The 17,515-nt window shown below is 48.7% G+C and overlaps 9 protein-coding genes across 10 annotated transcripts; 4 read left to right on the forward strand and 5 right to left on the reverse strand.

Annotated features, from left to right (window-relative positions):
- Nucleotides 1-49: 49 nt before the first annotated feature.
- FOXG_14999 (uncharacterized protein) lies at nucleotides 50-1,870 on the reverse strand. 2 transcript variants are annotated; one of them, XM_018395072.1, is made up of 4 exons: nucleotides 1,070-1,870; nucleotides 646-1,020; nucleotides 408-594; nucleotides 50-363 (listed from the first exon to the last, which is right to left on the reverse strand). In XM_018395072.1, exons 2-4 carry the CDS (start codon nucleotides 923-925, stop codon nucleotides 219-221), a joined length of 612 nt encoding a protein of 203 aa, XP_018255499.1. In that variant the 5' UTR covers nucleotides 926-1,020; nucleotides 1,070-1,870; the 3' UTR covers nucleotides 50-218. The 2 variants fall into 2 exon arrangements, with proteins under 2 accessions (XP_018255499.1, XP_018255498.1); XM_018395071.1 differs by having other exon boundaries at nucleotides 646-1,870.
- Nucleotides 1,514-2,165, forward strand: FOXG_21930 (uncharacterized protein). The gene has a single exon (XM_018402309.1). The coding sequence runs from the start codon at nucleotides 1,668-1,670 to the stop codon at nucleotides 1,776-1,778; it is 111 nt and encodes a 36-aa protein (XP_018255500.1). The 5' UTR covers nucleotides 1,514-1,667; the 3' UTR covers nucleotides 1,779-2,165.
- A 512-nt stretch (nucleotides 2,166-2,677) lies between these two features.
- FOXG_21931 (uncharacterized protein) lies at nucleotides 2,678-4,034 on the forward strand. The gene has a single exon (XM_018402310.1). The coding sequence runs from the start codon at nucleotides 2,686-2,688 to the stop codon at nucleotides 3,784-3,786; it is 1,101 nt and encodes a 366-aa protein (XP_018255501.1). The 5' UTR covers nucleotides 2,678-2,685; the 3' UTR covers nucleotides 3,787-4,034.
- An 801-nt stretch (nucleotides 4,035-4,835) lies between these two features.
- Nucleotides 4,836-6,349, forward strand: FOXG_15000 (uncharacterized protein; the record flags this gene model as incomplete). The annotated part of the gene is made up of 9 exons (XM_018395073.1): nucleotides 4,836-4,964; nucleotides 5,015-5,047; nucleotides 5,117-5,207; nucleotides 5,264-5,305; nucleotides 5,358-5,512; nucleotides 5,565-5,602; nucleotides 5,655-5,792; nucleotides 5,847-6,266; nucleotides 6,316-6,349. Exons 1-9 carry the CDS (start codon nucleotides 4,920-4,922, stop codon nucleotides 6,347-6,349), a joined length of 996 nt encoding a protein of 331 aa, XP_018255502.1. The 5' UTR covers nucleotides 4,836-4,919.
- Nucleotides 6,350-8,425: 2,076 nt separating this feature from the next.
- FOXG_21932 (uncharacterized protein) lies at nucleotides 8,426-9,967 on the reverse strand. The gene is made up of 3 exons (XM_018402311.1): nucleotides 9,600-9,967; nucleotides 9,210-9,548; nucleotides 8,426-9,160 (listed from the first exon to the last, which is right to left on the reverse strand). Exons 1-3 carry the CDS (start codon nucleotides 9,900-9,902, stop codon nucleotides 8,957-8,959), a joined length of 846 nt encoding a protein of 281 aa, XP_018255503.1. The 5' UTR covers nucleotides 9,903-9,967; the 3' UTR covers nucleotides 8,426-8,956.
- Nucleotides 9,968-11,166: 1,199 nt separating this feature from the next.
- Nucleotides 11,167-11,571, reverse strand: FOXG_21933 (uncharacterized protein; the record flags this gene model as incomplete). Its single annotated transcript, XM_018402312.1, has 1 exon — nucleotides 11,167-11,571. The coding sequence occupies one exon, from the start codon at nucleotides 11,569-11,571 to the stop codon at nucleotides 11,167-11,169; it is 405 nt and encodes a 134-aa protein (XP_018255504.1).
- Nucleotides 11,572-11,743: 172 nt separating this feature from the next.
- FOXG_21934 (uncharacterized protein) lies at nucleotides 11,744-12,191 on the reverse strand (the record flags this gene model as incomplete). The annotated part of the gene is made up of 2 exons (XM_018402313.1): nucleotides 11,744-11,856; nucleotides 11,912-12,191. 2 exons carry the CDS (start codon nucleotides 12,189-12,191, stop codon nucleotides 11,744-11,746), a joined length of 393 nt encoding a protein of 130 aa, XP_018255505.1.
- Nucleotides 12,192-12,404: 213 nt separating this feature from the next.
- On the forward strand, nucleotides 12,405-14,170 carry FOXG_21935 (uncharacterized protein). Its single transcript, XM_018402314.1, has 2 exons — nucleotides 12,405-13,448; nucleotides 13,501-14,170. The coding sequence occupies exons 1-2, from the start codon at nucleotides 12,462-12,464 to the stop codon at nucleotides 13,705-13,707; spliced, it is 1,194 nt and encodes a 397-aa protein (XP_018255506.1). The 5' UTR covers nucleotides 12,405-12,461; the 3' UTR covers nucleotides 13,708-14,170.
- FOXG_15001 (uncharacterized protein) lies at nucleotides 14,168-17,152 on the reverse strand. The gene is made up of 7 exons (XM_018395074.1): nucleotides 16,228-17,152; nucleotides 15,302-15,419; nucleotides 15,097-15,245; nucleotides 14,986-15,042; nucleotides 14,795-14,938; nucleotides 14,313-14,738; nucleotides 14,168-14,259 (listed from the first exon to the last, which is right to left on the reverse strand). Exons 1-7 carry the CDS (start codon nucleotides 16,554-16,556, stop codon nucleotides 14,196-14,198), a joined length of 1,287 nt encoding a protein of 428 aa, XP_018255507.1. The 5' UTR covers nucleotides 16,557-17,152; the 3' UTR covers nucleotides 14,168-14,195.
- Nucleotides 17,153-17,515: the final 363 nt, after the last annotated feature.

A 17,515-nucleotide genomic window follows, 5' to 3' on the forward strand; every position in this document is an offset into this window, starting at 1 on the left:
GGTGCGGGAACCTCAGGTATTTCAGCTCTCCGAAGGACATAGTGCAGAAATCCCGGAAGGGTATCTGGGCCGTGCCATTCTCTTGTCACAGTACGAAGCACGGTTTCGAATGAGGCGCGGAAATTATGTCTCGCAGCAGGAGATTTGGAAGCCTGATCAGGAGCTGTATTTCGATGGCAGGCTGGTAGCTTGTGTTCCCTACACGAAGTTCTCTCTAGCTATTTACGAACTGGTTCTCGTGTAGCTACAACAAATCCTTCCATGACCTGCATCATGTTGTGGTTGGTGGAGTCATCGTCATCGTCTCCGACCCTGGCGTTACTGGCTGTAGGAACTGCGAGGTGGCGTTCAATATCAACCAGGCTGTCAAGTCAGTACTGTACCTGAAGCTAGCCGGTGTATCTCACCTGAGTTTGCCGCCATGAAGCTCGTATATGATGTTGGGTATACGGAGTGAGCTTGATGGTAGCTGTTTCTTGGGGATATAGACTTTGACATCTGCTAGCACCGCCTGATCTCCTTCAACCGTCATCTCACGCAAGATTCCAATATCTTCATCTGGAATTTTCTTCATTATGTGAACGAAGCTCCTCCCTGCTGGCATTGAGTACTCTCATCTGTATAAAATGACCTGTAGGCACTCACGACGGAGAGGGAGCTCGTCCGCTCGGGGAAGCCACGACTGACGCAATGTATCCGAAGCTTTGATCCACCGTCGGACGCCAAGTCGTAAGGTCCTCACTGCGGATCTTTGGGCTCCTGTATATGCCATCGTCATCTCATCGACCTCCCTCACCGGAAGATCCGATTTGATCGCAACGTCTCCCAATGCAATGAAGACGAAACTGTGGATCTGTGATTCTAGATTACGAAGTAATGCCGCATGTTCCTCGGCAAACGATTGAAGAAGCGTTTTCGGTTTCATCTTAGCACGTCCTTCGCGCACGAGTTTGCTCAAAGTTAGGTCTAGACGCAATTGTTCGATTTGCTCTTGGGTGCGTGGCGCTTTGTCATCCCAATCTTCTTCCCCTTTAGGTAGCGCTCTCAGAAAGGTCTTGATCAGACTGACTGACTCGGGCGATCGACTGGGCTTTGGCTGTCGCGGCATCGGCGGCTGCGGCCTACCCGAGCTGAATATGATATTGTCCATGCTGATGAAAAATATCTTCTCGGGGGTGTGGGGACCAACAAATTGGAAAACGAAATAGAGAAAAAGAAATGGAGGCGGGATGGCTCAAAGAAAGCTCAGGTGGCGGCTGGCATCCGAAGAGTGAATCGTAAGAAAACGTGGGTGGGTCGATCTTGGCCCATGAAAAGGAGATTCAGCTGATTAGCGTCAAGATGGCACAATTAATACGGCAGCGAACATGAAGCATTGGTCACACTAGACGTGGGACTTTTCTTGGCAATGCAAGTTCCATCTTTATTAGGCTTAGTCCAACCTGCCGTCGCAACGGATGACTTCCGGCCCCCGGAAAGCGTCAAGTACATTGCTGACGCCAATGCAGATCATACTATCTGCCCTTCCCCTGCGGTTCGCGCACCGTTCTACAGCTCAAGCTGTCTCTCGTTTCCCTCTCAATTCCATACGCAACATCGGACGATGGCTTCAACGCTTCGACAAAACCCCGACCGAGGTGGCTATTGAGCCTCTTACCAATCACGATATGATGGCCATTATGAAATCAACATCACACGAAAGAGGTGAAGGGAATGATGATGACCCGTGTAAGAACGATGTCATGAAGGATGACGGGGTCGATGAGACTACTGCTTGAAGCACAGTAATTTTCCCATATTGTGCCGTCGACGTCGTATGGTGTTGATAAGGGAGAACGGGAAAGAGAGGGAAAGGGAAAGAGGGAAAAGCGCGGAGACAAGGCTGACTAGACGAATCGAGACGCCCTAGCGTTTTATTTGACTAGCCTCGTCTTACAACACGGATTTGGTGGGGGCCGGCCTAGCCCAATCAGAACGATACGAGTGCTGAAGCAGCTTATCTCACAACCCTGGCAAACCCCAGCTTGGACAATACCCATCTTATGCATTACCATCTCAATGCAAAGCTCTTGCATCGCTGAAGGGAAGTGTCGCAGGATAAGCATGATCTTCACGGCCCCAGAAACAATTGTGTTAGTAACCAAGCTGTATACTTTAAGTAACTATGCGGAATGGAATACCCGCATCAAAAAAGAAAACAAAAAAGGAAAAAAAGAAAAAAAAATAAAAAGAAAAAGAAAACCATCAACCAACTCACTACTGCTGCTCACTATTAATGGCCTGACTTTCTATCTTTTAAGCACACTACGTACGGCACACCACAACCCAATGATTTTGTTCAACAACTTGCGTCGGTTGACGAACCACACAACTTGGCCGGTGTGGCTTGATTGCAGAAATATCCAGTCTGATGCAGGCACTGTATCAGCTCGAGGGGGGTTGGGACAGTGGCCCGTTGGGACAAAACGGTGATTGCTAACTAAGCTAAGCACGTTAATGCAGCTGTGGCTGGCTTAAACAACTGTTTTGCTTTTGGCTACCGGAATGTTGACCCGTCCATCAGTATGCAACCAAATGCGCCTTAGCGGGTCCGGGACGGCAGAGCAGGCAGATCATTTGCAGGGAACAGACAGCCGAGCAAGTAATTTAGCCCCTGATGAACGGGCTCCAGGCTTGCCAGCAGTGATGCAACGTTGTCTACAAATACTAAAGACATCGTCTTTAGAATGCAGCTTGGAAACCTCTTTCAAGTTACTGTCTGCAACGAAGCTTTTACTTCCTCTTTCTGCAATGGCTGAGACCACAAGCAACAAGGGGGGCCTAACAGCCCCGCCAAACAGCCCAATCCAGGGCGCCACAACTCCTCCAAGCTGCGACGAAATACAGTCATGCTCACTCATGGATCCTATCCCTACGACCCGGATGAGAGAACAATTGGAAGATGAGCCACCACAGTCAAGCTCTTCCTCTCGAGCTCCTTCTCCCTGTCAGCCAGTCACTCTTAGGGGCAATAGCATTGCCCTCTCACGCGCGAACTACGGCCGTCGAGAGGACGACGAAATTATACACGCGTCTGCCACTCCCTCGCTCAAAGACAATGTGTCTCCGAACAACAGTCCTCCTCTGAATCACTTGCTGATTCGACTCAACCAAAATGCATTGCTGGCCTGTGGACTTTTCAATCACTCGAGGCCCTCAAACCCGTTTGCCCACTGGGATGTGCAATACCTCAATCAATATGGCGTCGAAGTCTACACATGGTATCTCCTTGCCTATATCGAATCGTCGACCAGTAAACCACGCAAACGATACGATAGTGGCGCTCAGTGGCTCGAACTACGCCTTCATGACCTCCAAACGCATCTTCAACTGCGAGATTATGCTGTTCTTGAAGCAGAGTTTTCGGATCGGCAGACCCCCGAAGGTATGACGACGCGGGCAATGCTATGCCAACTGCAGCATTTTCAAGAGGCCGCACCATCAGACTTTGCGCACTGGCCGAGTGAAGGCTATGACGATGCTGTTGCGATTTTCCTCACTAAGTGTCTTGCTCGATTGCGATTTACGGCTTCCCTGGCAGCTCTTCAAGCAGACCCTGCGAGAGTCATGGCAACCATTTATTGGAAGTTTGAGAGAACTCTTCAGCCGGATGGTTTATCTTCTAACTTGTCTTCACCTTGCATCACATACCAGGCAGATTTCTCTGAGGAGTATCATTGCAAAAGTTGGTTGGCAGATGTAAGCGATGACAGTGATGATGAAAATATTGGTCGGTGGTCTGCTTAATAGCGATGTTCGTGGTAGTGGCAGATATATTCTGCGTCAGTAGGCAATTGGACGAAGATGGCAATGACCATCGTCGATTTTCGGCCTATGTTTCCAATTCATGTTACTGAGCTTAGGAAATCGGGTTGGTGGAAGGAAAGGAATCGAAGGTATCTAAAAGTCGTTATAGAAGCGAGGATAGGAATTGGTTTGAATTGATCTTGAGAATAATGCATCTTGAAATTCTTCTGGCAAATCCTGACCACCGCCAAAGTCTAAGGGGTGTACCTTGCTCACCCAGACCTTGAACTTTGGCAAACAAATTTGGGCACTGCACGGCAAGGACTGTGGCCCTCGTCATCCACACCATTCGCCTGGTCGATCCTTTGCCCTTTAACGGCTATCAAAATTGTTACATATCTAACAAGATGTTAACGCCATGTATGCTTCCGTCAGTAAATAAACGATAGTCATGTGCCGTATGTGCCGTATTGCGTTAAACCGCCCCGTTGAATCCCCGTAGTTGGTTTGTAAGCGGACCGCAAAGTCTGCAACCACCTCCTGCAGGTTCAAGATGCCTTATTGTTCCGATATGACTCTGGCAGGGCCGTTCAGACCTCATGTTTCCTTGGCCGCGGCCCCGATTCCTCGTAGATGGGATGTAACGCGGCCATCAATTTCCCCTTATCGCAACGCGACTGTCGATTCTCCTTGTCGCCTGGCCAACACCACAGTTTCTTTTTCTTTTCTTTTTGATATTCTATGCTGACCGAACACGCCTCAATTTTCAATGGATTATTAGCCGGCTTTCACTCGGAGTATAGGCTTTTCCTTGGCAGATACCGACCTCTGCATCTGCAAGCATGTGGGATTGGATGGAGAACATATAATCCTTGTATATTTGTTGGTCCAACACTCCGCCCAACACTCCGGCGGGGCATCTGCTGAGATGAGAGAGAACAACGTAATCTAGCTTAGACGTAAATTGGTCCCCGCTCAAGCTTGGCAACAAGGGGGTTAAGGTATTAAAAGCTGGCCGACTCGCCGCCTTTTTGTGAGGGGAATGCTGACTGCAATGCTCTGTTCAGCCTACAATCCGGCTCGTTGACAAACGAACTAACACACGCGTATAAAGACCATTCAGATTCAACACAATGGCAGCAACCAACGGAGATGTTATCGTAGCTCCCGATGATAATGTTCAATCCTAACTACAAACAATACAAGCATGAGCTAACCTTGAGTCTAGGATACTGGCGATCAAGACTCTTCTCTTGGAGATGTATGGGTAGCCCCTTGATCGTTTCCTTTTAAAAAGAGGTCAGATCACTGACATAAACCCTGGGCATAGGAAACGGCATCCTCAACCGCAAGCCTGAGAAGCTCCATTCTTGACTACCGACACGAAAACGGGAGAACGTATCATCGATTCAAGGATGGAAGTGGGTTAACCTTCCTTATCCTACAGATATTTCCTACTAATACATACCAACTCTAGAGTACAACCTTCCCAACGACGAGCGAGAGAATGAAAGGCTAGGTAAACTTACGCAGCTCACCCACCGTTTAATTTTGATGCTAAAATTGTTTAGACCTGCAGCACCATTTGTTTCTCCGAACCTTCGACAACAAACTTGGTCTCGCCCCACCAAACCTACCCGGTTCCAATGTCGAACGAGTTCTCGACGTGGGCACTGGTACAGGTATTTGGGCAATTGACTTTGCAGATGATCATCCCGAGGCCGAGGTAAGGGAAGCATCCCAGAGCTGAAGATGCTCATAGCTGACAGCATATATAGGTTCGCGGGATCGACCTTTCTCCCATTCAGCCTAACTTGTACTGTCTGAGCTACTCTTTGGGAGCCAAATAGTGACTAACAGTTGACTAGTGTCCCTGCCAATGTGGAGTTTCAGATCGACGATATTGACGAGGAGTGGAATTATTCTGCGCCGTTTACTTACATTCACAGCAGAATGATGAACATGAGCATTCAGAACTGGGAGGACTATCTACGCAAAATCTTTGAGTAAGTTTCACTTGAGGCCCAGTATTGCCTATAGGTTAGCCCTAACTTGGCTAGTAATCTTGCTCCAGGCGGCTACGTCGAACTCCAAGATATTGATGCTTTCATGGAGTCTGACGACGGTACTCTTACCGAAGCACATGCACTATCGAAATGGTGTAAGCTTCTACGTGAAGCAGCGGTCAAATTGGGTCGCCCGTACATACCAACCAAAGATTTGAAGGGGATTATGGGCAAAGTTGGATTCACCAGTATCGTCGAAACTCGTTTCAAGTGGCCGTCAAACCGCTGGCCCAAGGACAAAAAATACAAGGACCTCGGAGCATGGAACAATGAGAACACGAACCTTGTTCTTGAATCAATCAGTTTAGCACCATTAACGAGGGGCCTTGATTGGACTATTGAGGAAGTCAATGTTCTTCTGGCTGATGTGAGGAAAGAGTTGAATGATCCAAACATCCATGCCTACTGGCCAATGTACGCACCCTGTCTTTTGACCTCGGTTTTACATGCTAATGTATCTTAGTTGCTCAGTTTATGGAAGGAAACCAGAAGTTTGAGGGAGAGTATGCGAGCAATACAGTAGCTGCGGAATACTATGGTTTTGTGAATAACATTGATCCCGGATCGTGACGCAGTCATCCACGACCATCAAGTACGTATAAATAAATCGGTAGCAAGCAATCGAACATAGCATCGAGCCCGACTGAGCATCTTTCTGCTGCACGCATGAACAGCATGCAGTGTCTGTATTATGTTACTCCCGTAATCTTTCGGGCCCGTCCACGCATCTCGTAGGTCCATCACCCTCTAGAATACCGCTCTGGCCTTGCTTGCCCTCCTACGGCTTATCGTATGGAAATAGTCACCGCTGTGATTTGTAAACCTTCTGATCTGTAAGATCTTTTCCTTATTTACACATATGCTCATGATGCAGTCTTTGGTAAATTTACAATATCCAGGTCCACGTCAACTAACAAAAGATTAGAAGAGGTTAATGTTGTCCTCACTGATCGTGAGATTGTCGATCGACCTGTCTCTTGGATGGAGCCTGTCTTGTGCAAAGGCTAGGTGTTCCTCGATGAAGTACTCAAAAGCAGCAAGTAGAGCCCATCGAGAGCTGCCTTGTAGACGAACCTTTCTATAGCCTTGAGTGTGACATGTCGGCATCCTGTTTGGCAGTGCATGGGTGTTAGCCTTCGCTGAGACCGTGGATTTGTTGTTTATATTGCGCAGTAGCGCTGGGTGAAAGTATTGGTTTATTAAACTTGATTGTGTATTATTGAGATTAGACTCCTTCTCGGGTTTAAACCTCGAGATGATTTCATCTAGCACTTTGAAGTCTAAATCTAGGACTTTCAGACTAACAATCTGTATCCTGAAGCGAATGGAAGGAGGATTCCCGGATGTTGCAGCAGGATTAGGATTGCCTAGTAGGAGTTTATTGGGCGCCAGTTGGCTAGATGAGCACTTCCCACTGGCGGCGGTGCTACTACATCCTTCCGGCAATGCTTCAAATGCGATATTGTCCCGCGGTATTGGCCGTTGCGACGGTTGTTCGTGGACCTCGTTATGCCCGTCCCCTGTTGAAAGTTGTCCCAAACGTCGGCATCCATGTAGGTGAAGTCTTTCAAAGACACCTCATGTAACATCTCGTATTCCTCATCGCGTTCCGACTATGCCGATGAGCCCTTGATAAGAAGCGCATCTCCGGACATCCTGCGAGGTGGGTTTTGCTGCAAGTCGTCGCCCAGCCAGCATTCAACGCACCTGCTGCATCACCTCGTCAATGACGATCTGCTAGGTAATACCGTTCCGCTTGACCTTGAGGAAGCTCTTAGAGTATGGCGTCATGGTCATTAGGTCGGCTCCAGGTTGCACTTCGTTCGTTTAAGAAAAGCTGAGGATCCTGGACAAAAATTGCAGTCCATCCTCTTCAAGCCTGGACTGCTGGTATTTGCGACTAGTGACACTGAGGATTGTTCCTAATATTCGTGTCAGTAACAAACGACGCCTAAGGAGAACTGCCCGTGCCTGGATCTCGGATGTCTGTGCTTGCGTGCGCGGATACGCAGCACGATAAAAAGAATATTGACTAGTCCCTATATCTTGTTTCCCTGCCTGTTACCGTCGCTGACCCTTCGTTCCTTTTCTATCCTTGGCAAATTTCATCTGTTCCCCGTTAGAGCTTCATTTGGCATCCTCACCTGTATTTGGACTTGCACCAAGAAATACCAGCGCTCTGCGAGCATGTGGAACGTCGCGCGTGGCGGAGCCTACCCACCTGCTTCCCAACCGACATAGACTCCGGTATCATCTTCGCTTTCGGATACCGCTCTCCCCTAGCCTCCAAGCCCGTAAACGTCTTAGCTAAGGCTATCTACAAGATCGTCGACGGGTAAGGCCGAATTTGACTGCCACATGCTTGAAGATACCGTTTGCCAGGTGGTCACGAGTTTGTCGATGCTGGACAACGGACCTTTATGCAGTATGTGGTGTGCGGGCTGCCTAAAGACAAGTTTTGGACGATGCTGCGGTGTGTGTGGGATGTTATTGTTGGTGAGATGGACGCCAAGACGTGGAAGCCGATTTAACTTGCTTCGAGCATGTAACAATAATGTCTTATGGTGGAGTATATGGAACTCTACTTGGATTGATCTAGCCCAGTTCCGTGCATTGGCATCGTGCACCCAGACCTGGCCAGTCTGCTCTTGCCCCCGCGTGTAGTGCGGCAGGAACAAGCACTTGTGTTGCAGGACACTAAACCTGTTGATGCTCGCGATATCTGGGCTCGAATATTTTGCTTCCTGCCTCCCGGCCTTTCACCTCATCCCTTACCTAGTTGACATGGTGAGCATCACTGATAGTAGAGAGTCACTATCTGAGTAGAATTTGCGGCCGACTTTATGCCACACATCCGAATCACATTCCCACAATAAGCTATCCGCCATCCCTTACGCGTCCTTCTCTAGAAGGGGCATGAGTTGACAAAACGGGATAGGGAGCTTGACTATTCATGATTCGCCAACTGCTTGGACAAACTTTGCCGACTTAACCCATACAAGTATAGGCGTAGGTCGGTAAAAGGAGAAAGTCGTCGATGCTCACTGCAACTCAACACATCGATCGTATGCAAAAGAGTGAGGTTTTGTAAACTTGTCACCCAATTACACAGGATCCAGCGTTTCTTGACTAGGCATACAAAATGGATAATCGCGGGTGTCTTCGTCTTCGTTGAGGCGCCATTGTGAAGTTTGCAACTGCCGCTGCGGCTGCAGTTTGAGTTCTACCTCGGGACTTCGATGAAACTCAATAGGGACCAGTGACGCGCTCTGAAATACATCATAAGCGGCAAAGGTTGAGGCAGTAGCCTTATGTGTTAGCGATGGCTCCTCACCGCTGCTGTGGTTTGTAACTCACCAAAAGCCCATAGTCGGTGGACGACGGAAGCAAGAAGACGAAGGCCGCCAATGTCAGTACAATTCGTGCCATAAGATACCCCTTCTCCATCCGACCAGGCTTTCTGTCTGACATAGGCTGGTTCTTCTCTGCAACCACGCTTATCCATTCCCAGATAAAATAAATATGGTACCCGCTGGCCGACACCTTCGCAAGTATGAGGCCATGGCTTGAGATTGCAAGCAGCTGGAATATAACCCCGAGCTGGAGCAAAACCCAAGCAATACCAAAACCAGACCAAATGTGCCAGGGGTTGAAGATGCGCATACTTGGTTGCCAAGTGAAGGTCGATATCATGGCCTGGATGGTTGTTAGCCATGGGTCTTGGTCTTTTGATCACAGTTGGCATACCTCATGAAACAAATTAGTAGATATGATCCAAGCCGCGAGTATCGTGGTGTAAGGCTCGCCATGAACGAAGGTTAAAACTGCAAGGGCTGACGTCGTTGCGAATGTAGTGGACACGAATAGGAATATCCGCCAAAAAAACCGCTTAGGGTGTCGTTCCCTGTAACAAGAGAACGCGCTCGGTGCTTTAGGCTTGCATATCTTGTTCAGTCGCCAGTAGATAAGCCGCGCCAAAGATATCAGACATGAAGTATAGCTGAGTATGAGAGTGACCAAGACAGGGATACTAGGTGACGGCCAGGACATTTTTGCAACGTAATGAAGAAGACACTGACAAGTAGATGAGAAAGATGTCTAGTCTGCCTCATCTGTTGCAGGCCAGTAGAGCATTCATATGTCGGCCAAGACCATGGTCCCGAAGATTAAGAGGGAGACAATCCCAGTCAGTCGGCCTCTCACTGAACAGAACAAAGTCTTCGGGGAGCGGAGCGATCCTCGTTGGTCAGTACTCACAACGAGCTTAACTAGTGTTCCATGATCCATGTCCTACGAGCTTCAAGTTCCGGCAGCCGTTCCGTCCCATGCACCGACCTTCTCACCCTTCCCTTTTCGCTTAGGGATTCCTGCATCAGCCTTTCCGTTTGGAAGACGAGGTTGCTAGTATTTTGTTATGTTGACTTTGTTTTTAGACGAGAGTATAGCCCAGTTGTTTTGCGCGTTTGGTACCTCAGCCTCTGTCGAAGAGTGAAGATTGAAGTTTTCGTACTGTAAGGAGGATTCTGCGCGTAGAATCTCTGCGTAGACACTGACGACGGCGAACTGCTACACCTAGCGGGTCACATCCTTGCTATATCGCGTGGCGCTGATGATCTACCAGGGTCCGAGAGACTGTTTCCACCGAATCAAAAACTATATTTGTTTGTGGAGGATCCCGCCTCAGCCGACACCGTCACCCCACACCCCCACTGTTCTTTAACGTTGCTCCTGTCTCTTTTGGCGCAGCTGTTCCACTAGTACAGCAGTTCCAATGGCACAGTTGTTCCACTGGCACAGTTGACCCATCGACGCTGGGGTTCCACTTATCGCCTGACGCGACTTTGTTCTCTCATCAACTCATCAACCCATAAGTTAGGCATCAATGCGGGGTTGCACGGCCTTGTCCCCATTTTTCTTCATTACATCGGGTGAATGTTGCCCTCCAGGGTTTCTTCTCAATTCATTTGCCTATCCTACCCTATCATAAATCTAATCGCTTTCAACACCAAGCGTAGATGACCGAGGTGAGTGTCGGCAAGGCTGCCGGGAATTCGTGTACTGACTGGTATCCCAGTCAAACGAGAATGCAGGCAACTCTGAAACCACAAACGGTGAATTTGTCATGATAGACCAGAAAATATTTGGAACATCAAGTCGCGATCGTCTGATGTCTTGGAAAGCTGGTGGGGGTCGAATAAATATTGATGGACAATTCAAGGCTACAGCTTCTACCCAAGACAATGTTGATCTTCCCAAAGGGACCTATCTCGCAGTAGAAGCAACCAAATTCAAATGTGTATATAAATAAGGAAGATTAATCGGCGGAGGGAAATACACGACTCGCTTTCCATCCCTGGGAATGGCTAAGAATGATCCTCACAATCGCATCACTGCCCTCATAGCTACGGACCTTGACCGTATCTGCCAGCACCCCATTCTCAAAACAGTCGCTATCTATCATGCCTTGGAAAAGAAAATCCCCCATCACCATCCGCAACGCATCTCGTGAGCCTCGTCTCGCCTCTGCTATACCTGCCGCACATTCCTTGGAGACAATTAAATCTAAAACAAAATCGCCCATGACATTCGGCCAGAACAGACAGATTGTTTGTGTTGAAGATTTCTCGCGTTCACTCTTCCAAACTTCAGTTTCTTGCAAACCCCTTTGAAGGAGATCGCTGAGTATCATAGTGAGATTTGCTCGAGCCGCCAGCTGCATGGGGTGAAATTGGTCATTTGGAGGTTCGAAACGGCGCAGCTGAACGCCAGGCGCTTCGACCCTCTGCCTTTTGGCTGGCCTCTCCTCGCTTGGGATGGGGAAATCTCCTGACGGTAAATGCTGTGGTGGGTCTAGAGCGACTTCCGGGGTTTCGACTTGATGAGAGAATGACTCAAGAGTGCTTGCGGAATGCGTTGTAATCTTGACAAGTAGTTTTGATGTTGTTGATGCCAGGATTGAGCCTCGTCTTGTGGGAAGCTTCTGCTGTGAAGTAGATCACGCCTTCTACTAGTATTTAGCGGCAACCATTAATGAAGCTGGAAATCACTTCCAAACTCACCATATACGGCCAAATACCTGTCATGGCCCTGCAAGGCCTTGCAGTATTTTAGCCAGTTTTCAAAAAATGAGAACTTTGGGTTGCGTCGAGCTTTCTGAATCAAGACTGGTGTGTACTTTGAAATATTGCTGCGAGCCCCAAAGGTCGCAATGAAGACGAGATCTGGAAATGTGTAATCATTGAGCTTGGTATGCCTTAGCTTATTGATATCTAGTACGGCTCTTTGAATGTTATGACGGGGGAAAAGCTGAGTCGAATATAGGTCTTTGGCAGCATCCATCGGAAGATAGAGGCGATGTTCGCGTTGAACCTAAATGAAATTGGAACAAGAGTTCGTATGGAACAGTTTTCCTTCGGTCTTGGCGAAGTGGGGCGCTGCGGATAAATTATTCGGAGCGCTTCGGCTTTCGGCCAAACCTCACTAGCCAGACGTGGCTGCTACAGATAGCGGCTAAAACCGAGTAGGGAATGTAACCTAACCTAACCTTTTCTTCTTTGTCTTAGGTAACCTGGTTGGAAATTTAGGAAACTCTGGACTTTTGGTGCAACCATGACAGTCTATTCCTTACCGCTTCCTTCCGCAGAGCCCACGACGCCACCAGCTGCCGGCTCCAGCCGTCACGGATCTCCTTTCGGTAGCCCCCTGGAATGTCGCCCGAAATTCACAGTAAAGCGAAAAGCCGACAGCCGTCCGCTAATTCTATCCAAACGACATCAAGCTTCTCCCGCCAGCCGACAACAAGTGGAACACTCACACATCCTACCAGGTGCTTTCAGAAATACTTTTGCTGCGGGTTCTGGCGATTCTCCATCTTCTCCTTTAACAATATCATTAGAGGGCCTGGTCCGTAAAGATAGAGAACGACTGTATGTTCACCCTTTACAATGGACGATGCAGCATCTTCTTGTACTTCATTGCCAATTCGTGGACCACACTCGGACGCCCGATAAAATGTTTGAGCGACCTGAAGCGAATGGTCCGAGAAATACTCCACAAAACCACCAATTAACAATCCCGCCAACCGCCGCAACCGCTTTGAACCAGTTGCAGACAAAGTTCCATGATCCGACAGTGAGGGTATGGGCTGTTGAGGTTTTCCTTACTGCTTACAAACTCATCAGTCCAAGGCCGCCGAGTAGCTCGATCTTCGAATCACTTCAACTTCGTTACGGAAAGCACCTAGAAATCCTTAAAGTGGGCCGTGTTTACTCACAACCATCCATGGTTTTGGCTTACATAGATCTGGACAATGTTAGATCACTACGGCGGGCCACAGTCTACACCAAATGGTATCGGGAGCTTTTCAAGCAATGGCCTGATAACAAGCCTGTGAGAGCAATTTTGAAGAAAAGGTTACGCCGAATGCAACCTCGAGAACGGCAATATGATCCGTTCTTACTGCCGGTTCTAGTAGCTTTAGGGCAAGAGAGGCGGCGACGTAGCTTTGTTAGCGGTATTCCTGACCCATTTTCAGGAGCACACGAGCCGCCGTCAAGCCCAAATCTGCCGCAGGGCACGAGACGAGCCTCTACAAATGTAGGTTTCTGTCTCCACAACTGTTTTCTATTACTAAAACAGTGCTGTTTAGGTTACTATCTTAGCTACAACCAGTCATGATCCGGAACACATTTGGGCATACACTGTTGAATTCACCGATGCCTTTCTAGACTGCTTTGACGACCCTTCCAAGCCCTGCGAAGCGGATCAATTATCCATATCACACTCAAGAATACCACTCTCACCGATTGAGGTGACCACGACAATGCTGCTGGAGACCCTTGCCACGAAGCATTAGCCCAGCAGAGATAGGCCAATGGGAATGGCCAAGAAGCCAGGACTATTAGACCCTTGTCGCATTGCGGCCAATCGACGACCTCCATTTCCGGGTAACAACCGCAAGGCTGCACATCGAGGAATGGCTGAGGTTGACTATGAGTCCGAGGATTTACTAGGTTGTCCATAGAGTCGTTTGGGGTTTGTCGGTTTCGGTTCAGGAGTAACATATGATAACAAGTCAAGTAAGGAAGCCCACATTAGTGAAACTGTCTGGTACAAGCGTTTTGTAATGGTCGACTTGCTACTACTAACACGAGGACCAAGAAGAGTGATGACTAGACTGGAAGGAACAAGGTGAGAATTGTATGGGCTCGGCGAGAGCAAGGCAATAACTAGCGAAGTGTATGTATCTTTAGCTTCAGAGCCCTTTGGACGTTGGCCTACTGGGCGTAATAGATTTGGGTGTATGTGTGTGTGTGTGTGTGTGTGTGTGTGTGTGTGTGACTGTCAACTCGAAAGAACTGAAGAGCTTCTAGAGGCGGTCCCGGGTTTCCTTGCCGTCCAAATATATCTTTATCGGTCGTCAGTGACTGCCCCGTCAGCCGCAGGTATAACAAGACTTACATTCTACAATATGCATGGTAACTCCGCATACATATCTCTTTGTTAACTCTATCGCAAAGACCTTCCACCTCTTCTTTGGACATGCCAAGCATTCTTACCATAGCTGCGCACGATAGAGCTGTGAGACCGCTAGAGAGCCCTACATTAAACCATCTCGCTGCTTCTTTCTCAGTCGCGTCTTCGGGCCAAGGATTGTAACAAGCTCTGATAACTGTTTCACTGATATCTACGAAGCCAGCCAGTGCAAGCTGCCGTCGCGTTTTCTCGGGGTTTACTCTCATTGGGCGGCCGTACTGATCCATTGCGTCGAGAAGTTTTGAGGCCCATTCACTTAGAGCACTGTCGGTCGGAAGAGAATCGTCGTCACACTGTGGGGTCCAATCGATTTCGACTTGCTCCATGCAGCCCCACCCAGGCTTCAGGTGTCTTACTAAGGGGTTAGCAAGGTTTGCGAGCAGGGACTAATGGCGGATGCAACCAACACGATCATGTTTTTGTACAGATCTGGCCAGTTTTGAATACTGCCGAAGAGTGTTCGGACATGCATGAAGTCCCAGTCCAGGTCAACCGTGTCCCAAGAACCCTCAAGGTCGAATGGTTTCGGAGGTGCCATGGTCCGTGGAATCCTTGGCGATATGAGTCAGCGAAACTGATATCTTTTGGCTGCACTTACATCTTAGGCTGTATCATATTGAAGTCGAGACCCTGTACGTGCATATGGGGATATTTTCTGTAGCAGTTTGTAAGATTGAGGGCCAAGTTGTCTACTCCTTGACCGACTCACTCAGAGAGTTCTATGGACCAGATTCCCGTGCCTGTGCCGAGGTCGAGGACCCGCAATGGCTGCTCCACGTCCAACGAAGCCGAGAACAGATTGTTCTTGCGAACTACGAAGAAGAACTTGTGCAAAATGTCTAGGCGAGCCAGCTCTTCCTTTGCGCAAACGAAGTTAGGTTCATCGGAGCCGAGATGGGCGTACTTGCACTAACTTTGTCGATTGGGAATATGTAATTCTCCCTGGGTAGATTTCCGCTCTTTCCATACCAGCGGCCATAATAAAAGTAAAGATCTTGGAGTTTTTGCGGCACCCGATAGTCGGCCAGATCGCTATGACAGCATGTCAGTACAAGAAGATGGCCTGCGTTGTAGGCAATGTGGAGCAGATATCTCAATGAAAGGCGAAAATTTGAGCTGTACCTAGTGTTGTTATGGCTTCCTGGCATACTGAGAGAGTGTGTAATTCTCTCTGGTTGCCTTGCAACAGGCTCATGTCAGCGTCATGTTGAAGAACAATCTCCGCCCAGAGGTGTGGAGACAGTTAGTCCACATGCATTTCCAGTCATGTGACATTTACTTCCCCAAATGGCTAGCCCGCTTCAGCTCGACAAAAGTGGAAAAAATGGATGAAGAGTTGGGTCACAAAATATCACATCTGACACCAGCGCTGCCCTCAAATCGAACAAATTAAATCCGGAGCCATATTTGAGATTATTGGCAACCCTCAACGCTACATTTGTTGTTTAAAACATTTATTTAAGTATTTCAAATATTTCTAATCTTACCCTCTATGCTCTCCATGTTACTATGTCCAATCTTCCACTACACCTCGTTTCCCCCCCTTGCTGTCGCCCCCAGCTTTACCGCACCATGTCTGACCCAATTCTTCAGGTATTACAACTTCTCCAATGTTTCTGTCGTCATCGTCAACTTGGCGAGACTGAACGACCTGTCGCAATCAGTTGCCATTGCCGGTATCGCGAGTATATCGAGAGCCAACTGGCTGACCATCGGAAATTGTCCCTGGTGAGCCATCCACCACTCGATTGGATCCTCAGCCTCTTGCGGCTCTAGCCGCAGATACCTCTCAAGCTCACTTCCCATCGCTGTAGTCTTTGCTGTCCTGCTCTTCACCTACTGCTTGAGCATACTGTTTACCGGGGTTCTCTGCGGCACGCTTGGGGATGCCGTAGTCTTAACAATTGCCCCTCGCTGCTCATTCACTGACCGGTTGCAGCGGTACCAGCGGTCCAGGTAGTCAGATAGTCCATCTTTGGCGTCCCTCGCCCAGACAACCTGTTCTTCCGATGCCCGATTCACCTCCAGATAGCTCTTGCCCAGTGATGGATGGAGAATGGTGGATGCGGCAAACAACGGTGACTCTCCAAGATTGGTATAGTATTCATTGAGTTTCTGCCAGGCGGTGATGATGGAGAGTCTCAGATAGCGTCGGAGATCCTTCTTCATATCATCAACTGCTGATGATTCTAATGGCTTGCCTCATCCATCATCACATTGTCCCGAGTCACGACCTGGCAAGGAGCTTTGCATTGGCTTTCGCAGATGTGTGTCCATCTTGCATTCCCTAAATCTAGCAGGAATCTGCCGGTTCCGGTCTGGTCGCTCTCGACCTAGCTCGACCTATGAGTTGGTATTCTCTCTGTTTGCCTCGTCTGGAACAGCATGGTAGAACAACTTCCGATCCACAAGGTGTTCCAGCAAGTATTTCATGCCTGTCATCACCTCCCAAAGCCATCCATGTCCATTACCTCCTTCGCTGCCCAGCCCTGCGTTCTCATAGTTTGCAGGTACAATGGCTCAATAATATGTTTGATTTCCGCCAACAGTCTCCAGTCATTCCCCTTCAACATGTCGGCCTCCGGTAGCCTTTTCTCCACCTCTGGATGGACTAAGGATGCCCTGATGTCTCCCTGCTTAACGAACGCTCGAAAGATCATGAGATAAGTGAAGTTACATCTCGTGTCGTTGTTCATAACAACTTCTAGCTCTGCTGTATACTCACCCGCCAGGAGATATTTTTGTGCTTCGTCGTTCTCGCGTGAGATCCTCTCAAAGAACCCACACTTCTGAGGGGAAGATCTGATGAAATTGGCAACATTGTGGATCATTCCCGCCGGCCATTTCTTTCTCCAGCGTCGTAGGTCATCCTCGCGCCGGCCGAGAAGGTCGAAGACCTGCTATTCGGCCTTGAAAGCCTTGAAATCTTTGCTGTAAAGGAAAGCACGAGCAACCAGGTTCAATATATGCCCAAGAATCACTGCGAGATTTCCTCCGCTGTGACATCCGAGCTGGCGACGGAGTCGCAGTAGGCGCGACTGGTGCTTGCCCTGGAGGTCAAGAAAATGAGCTGTGACTGCCATGACAGCGTGCCGATTGGGTGATGTCCACAGGTCGAACCCTAGATA

The sequence above is a fragment of the Fusarium oxysporum genome, chromosome 1, assembly GCF_000149955.1.
Source record: "Fusarium oxysporum f. sp. lycopersici 4287 chromosome 1, whole genome shotgun sequence".
NCBI lineage: Eukaryota > Fungi > Ascomycota > Sordariomycetes > Hypocreales > Nectriaceae > Fusarium > Fusarium oxysporum.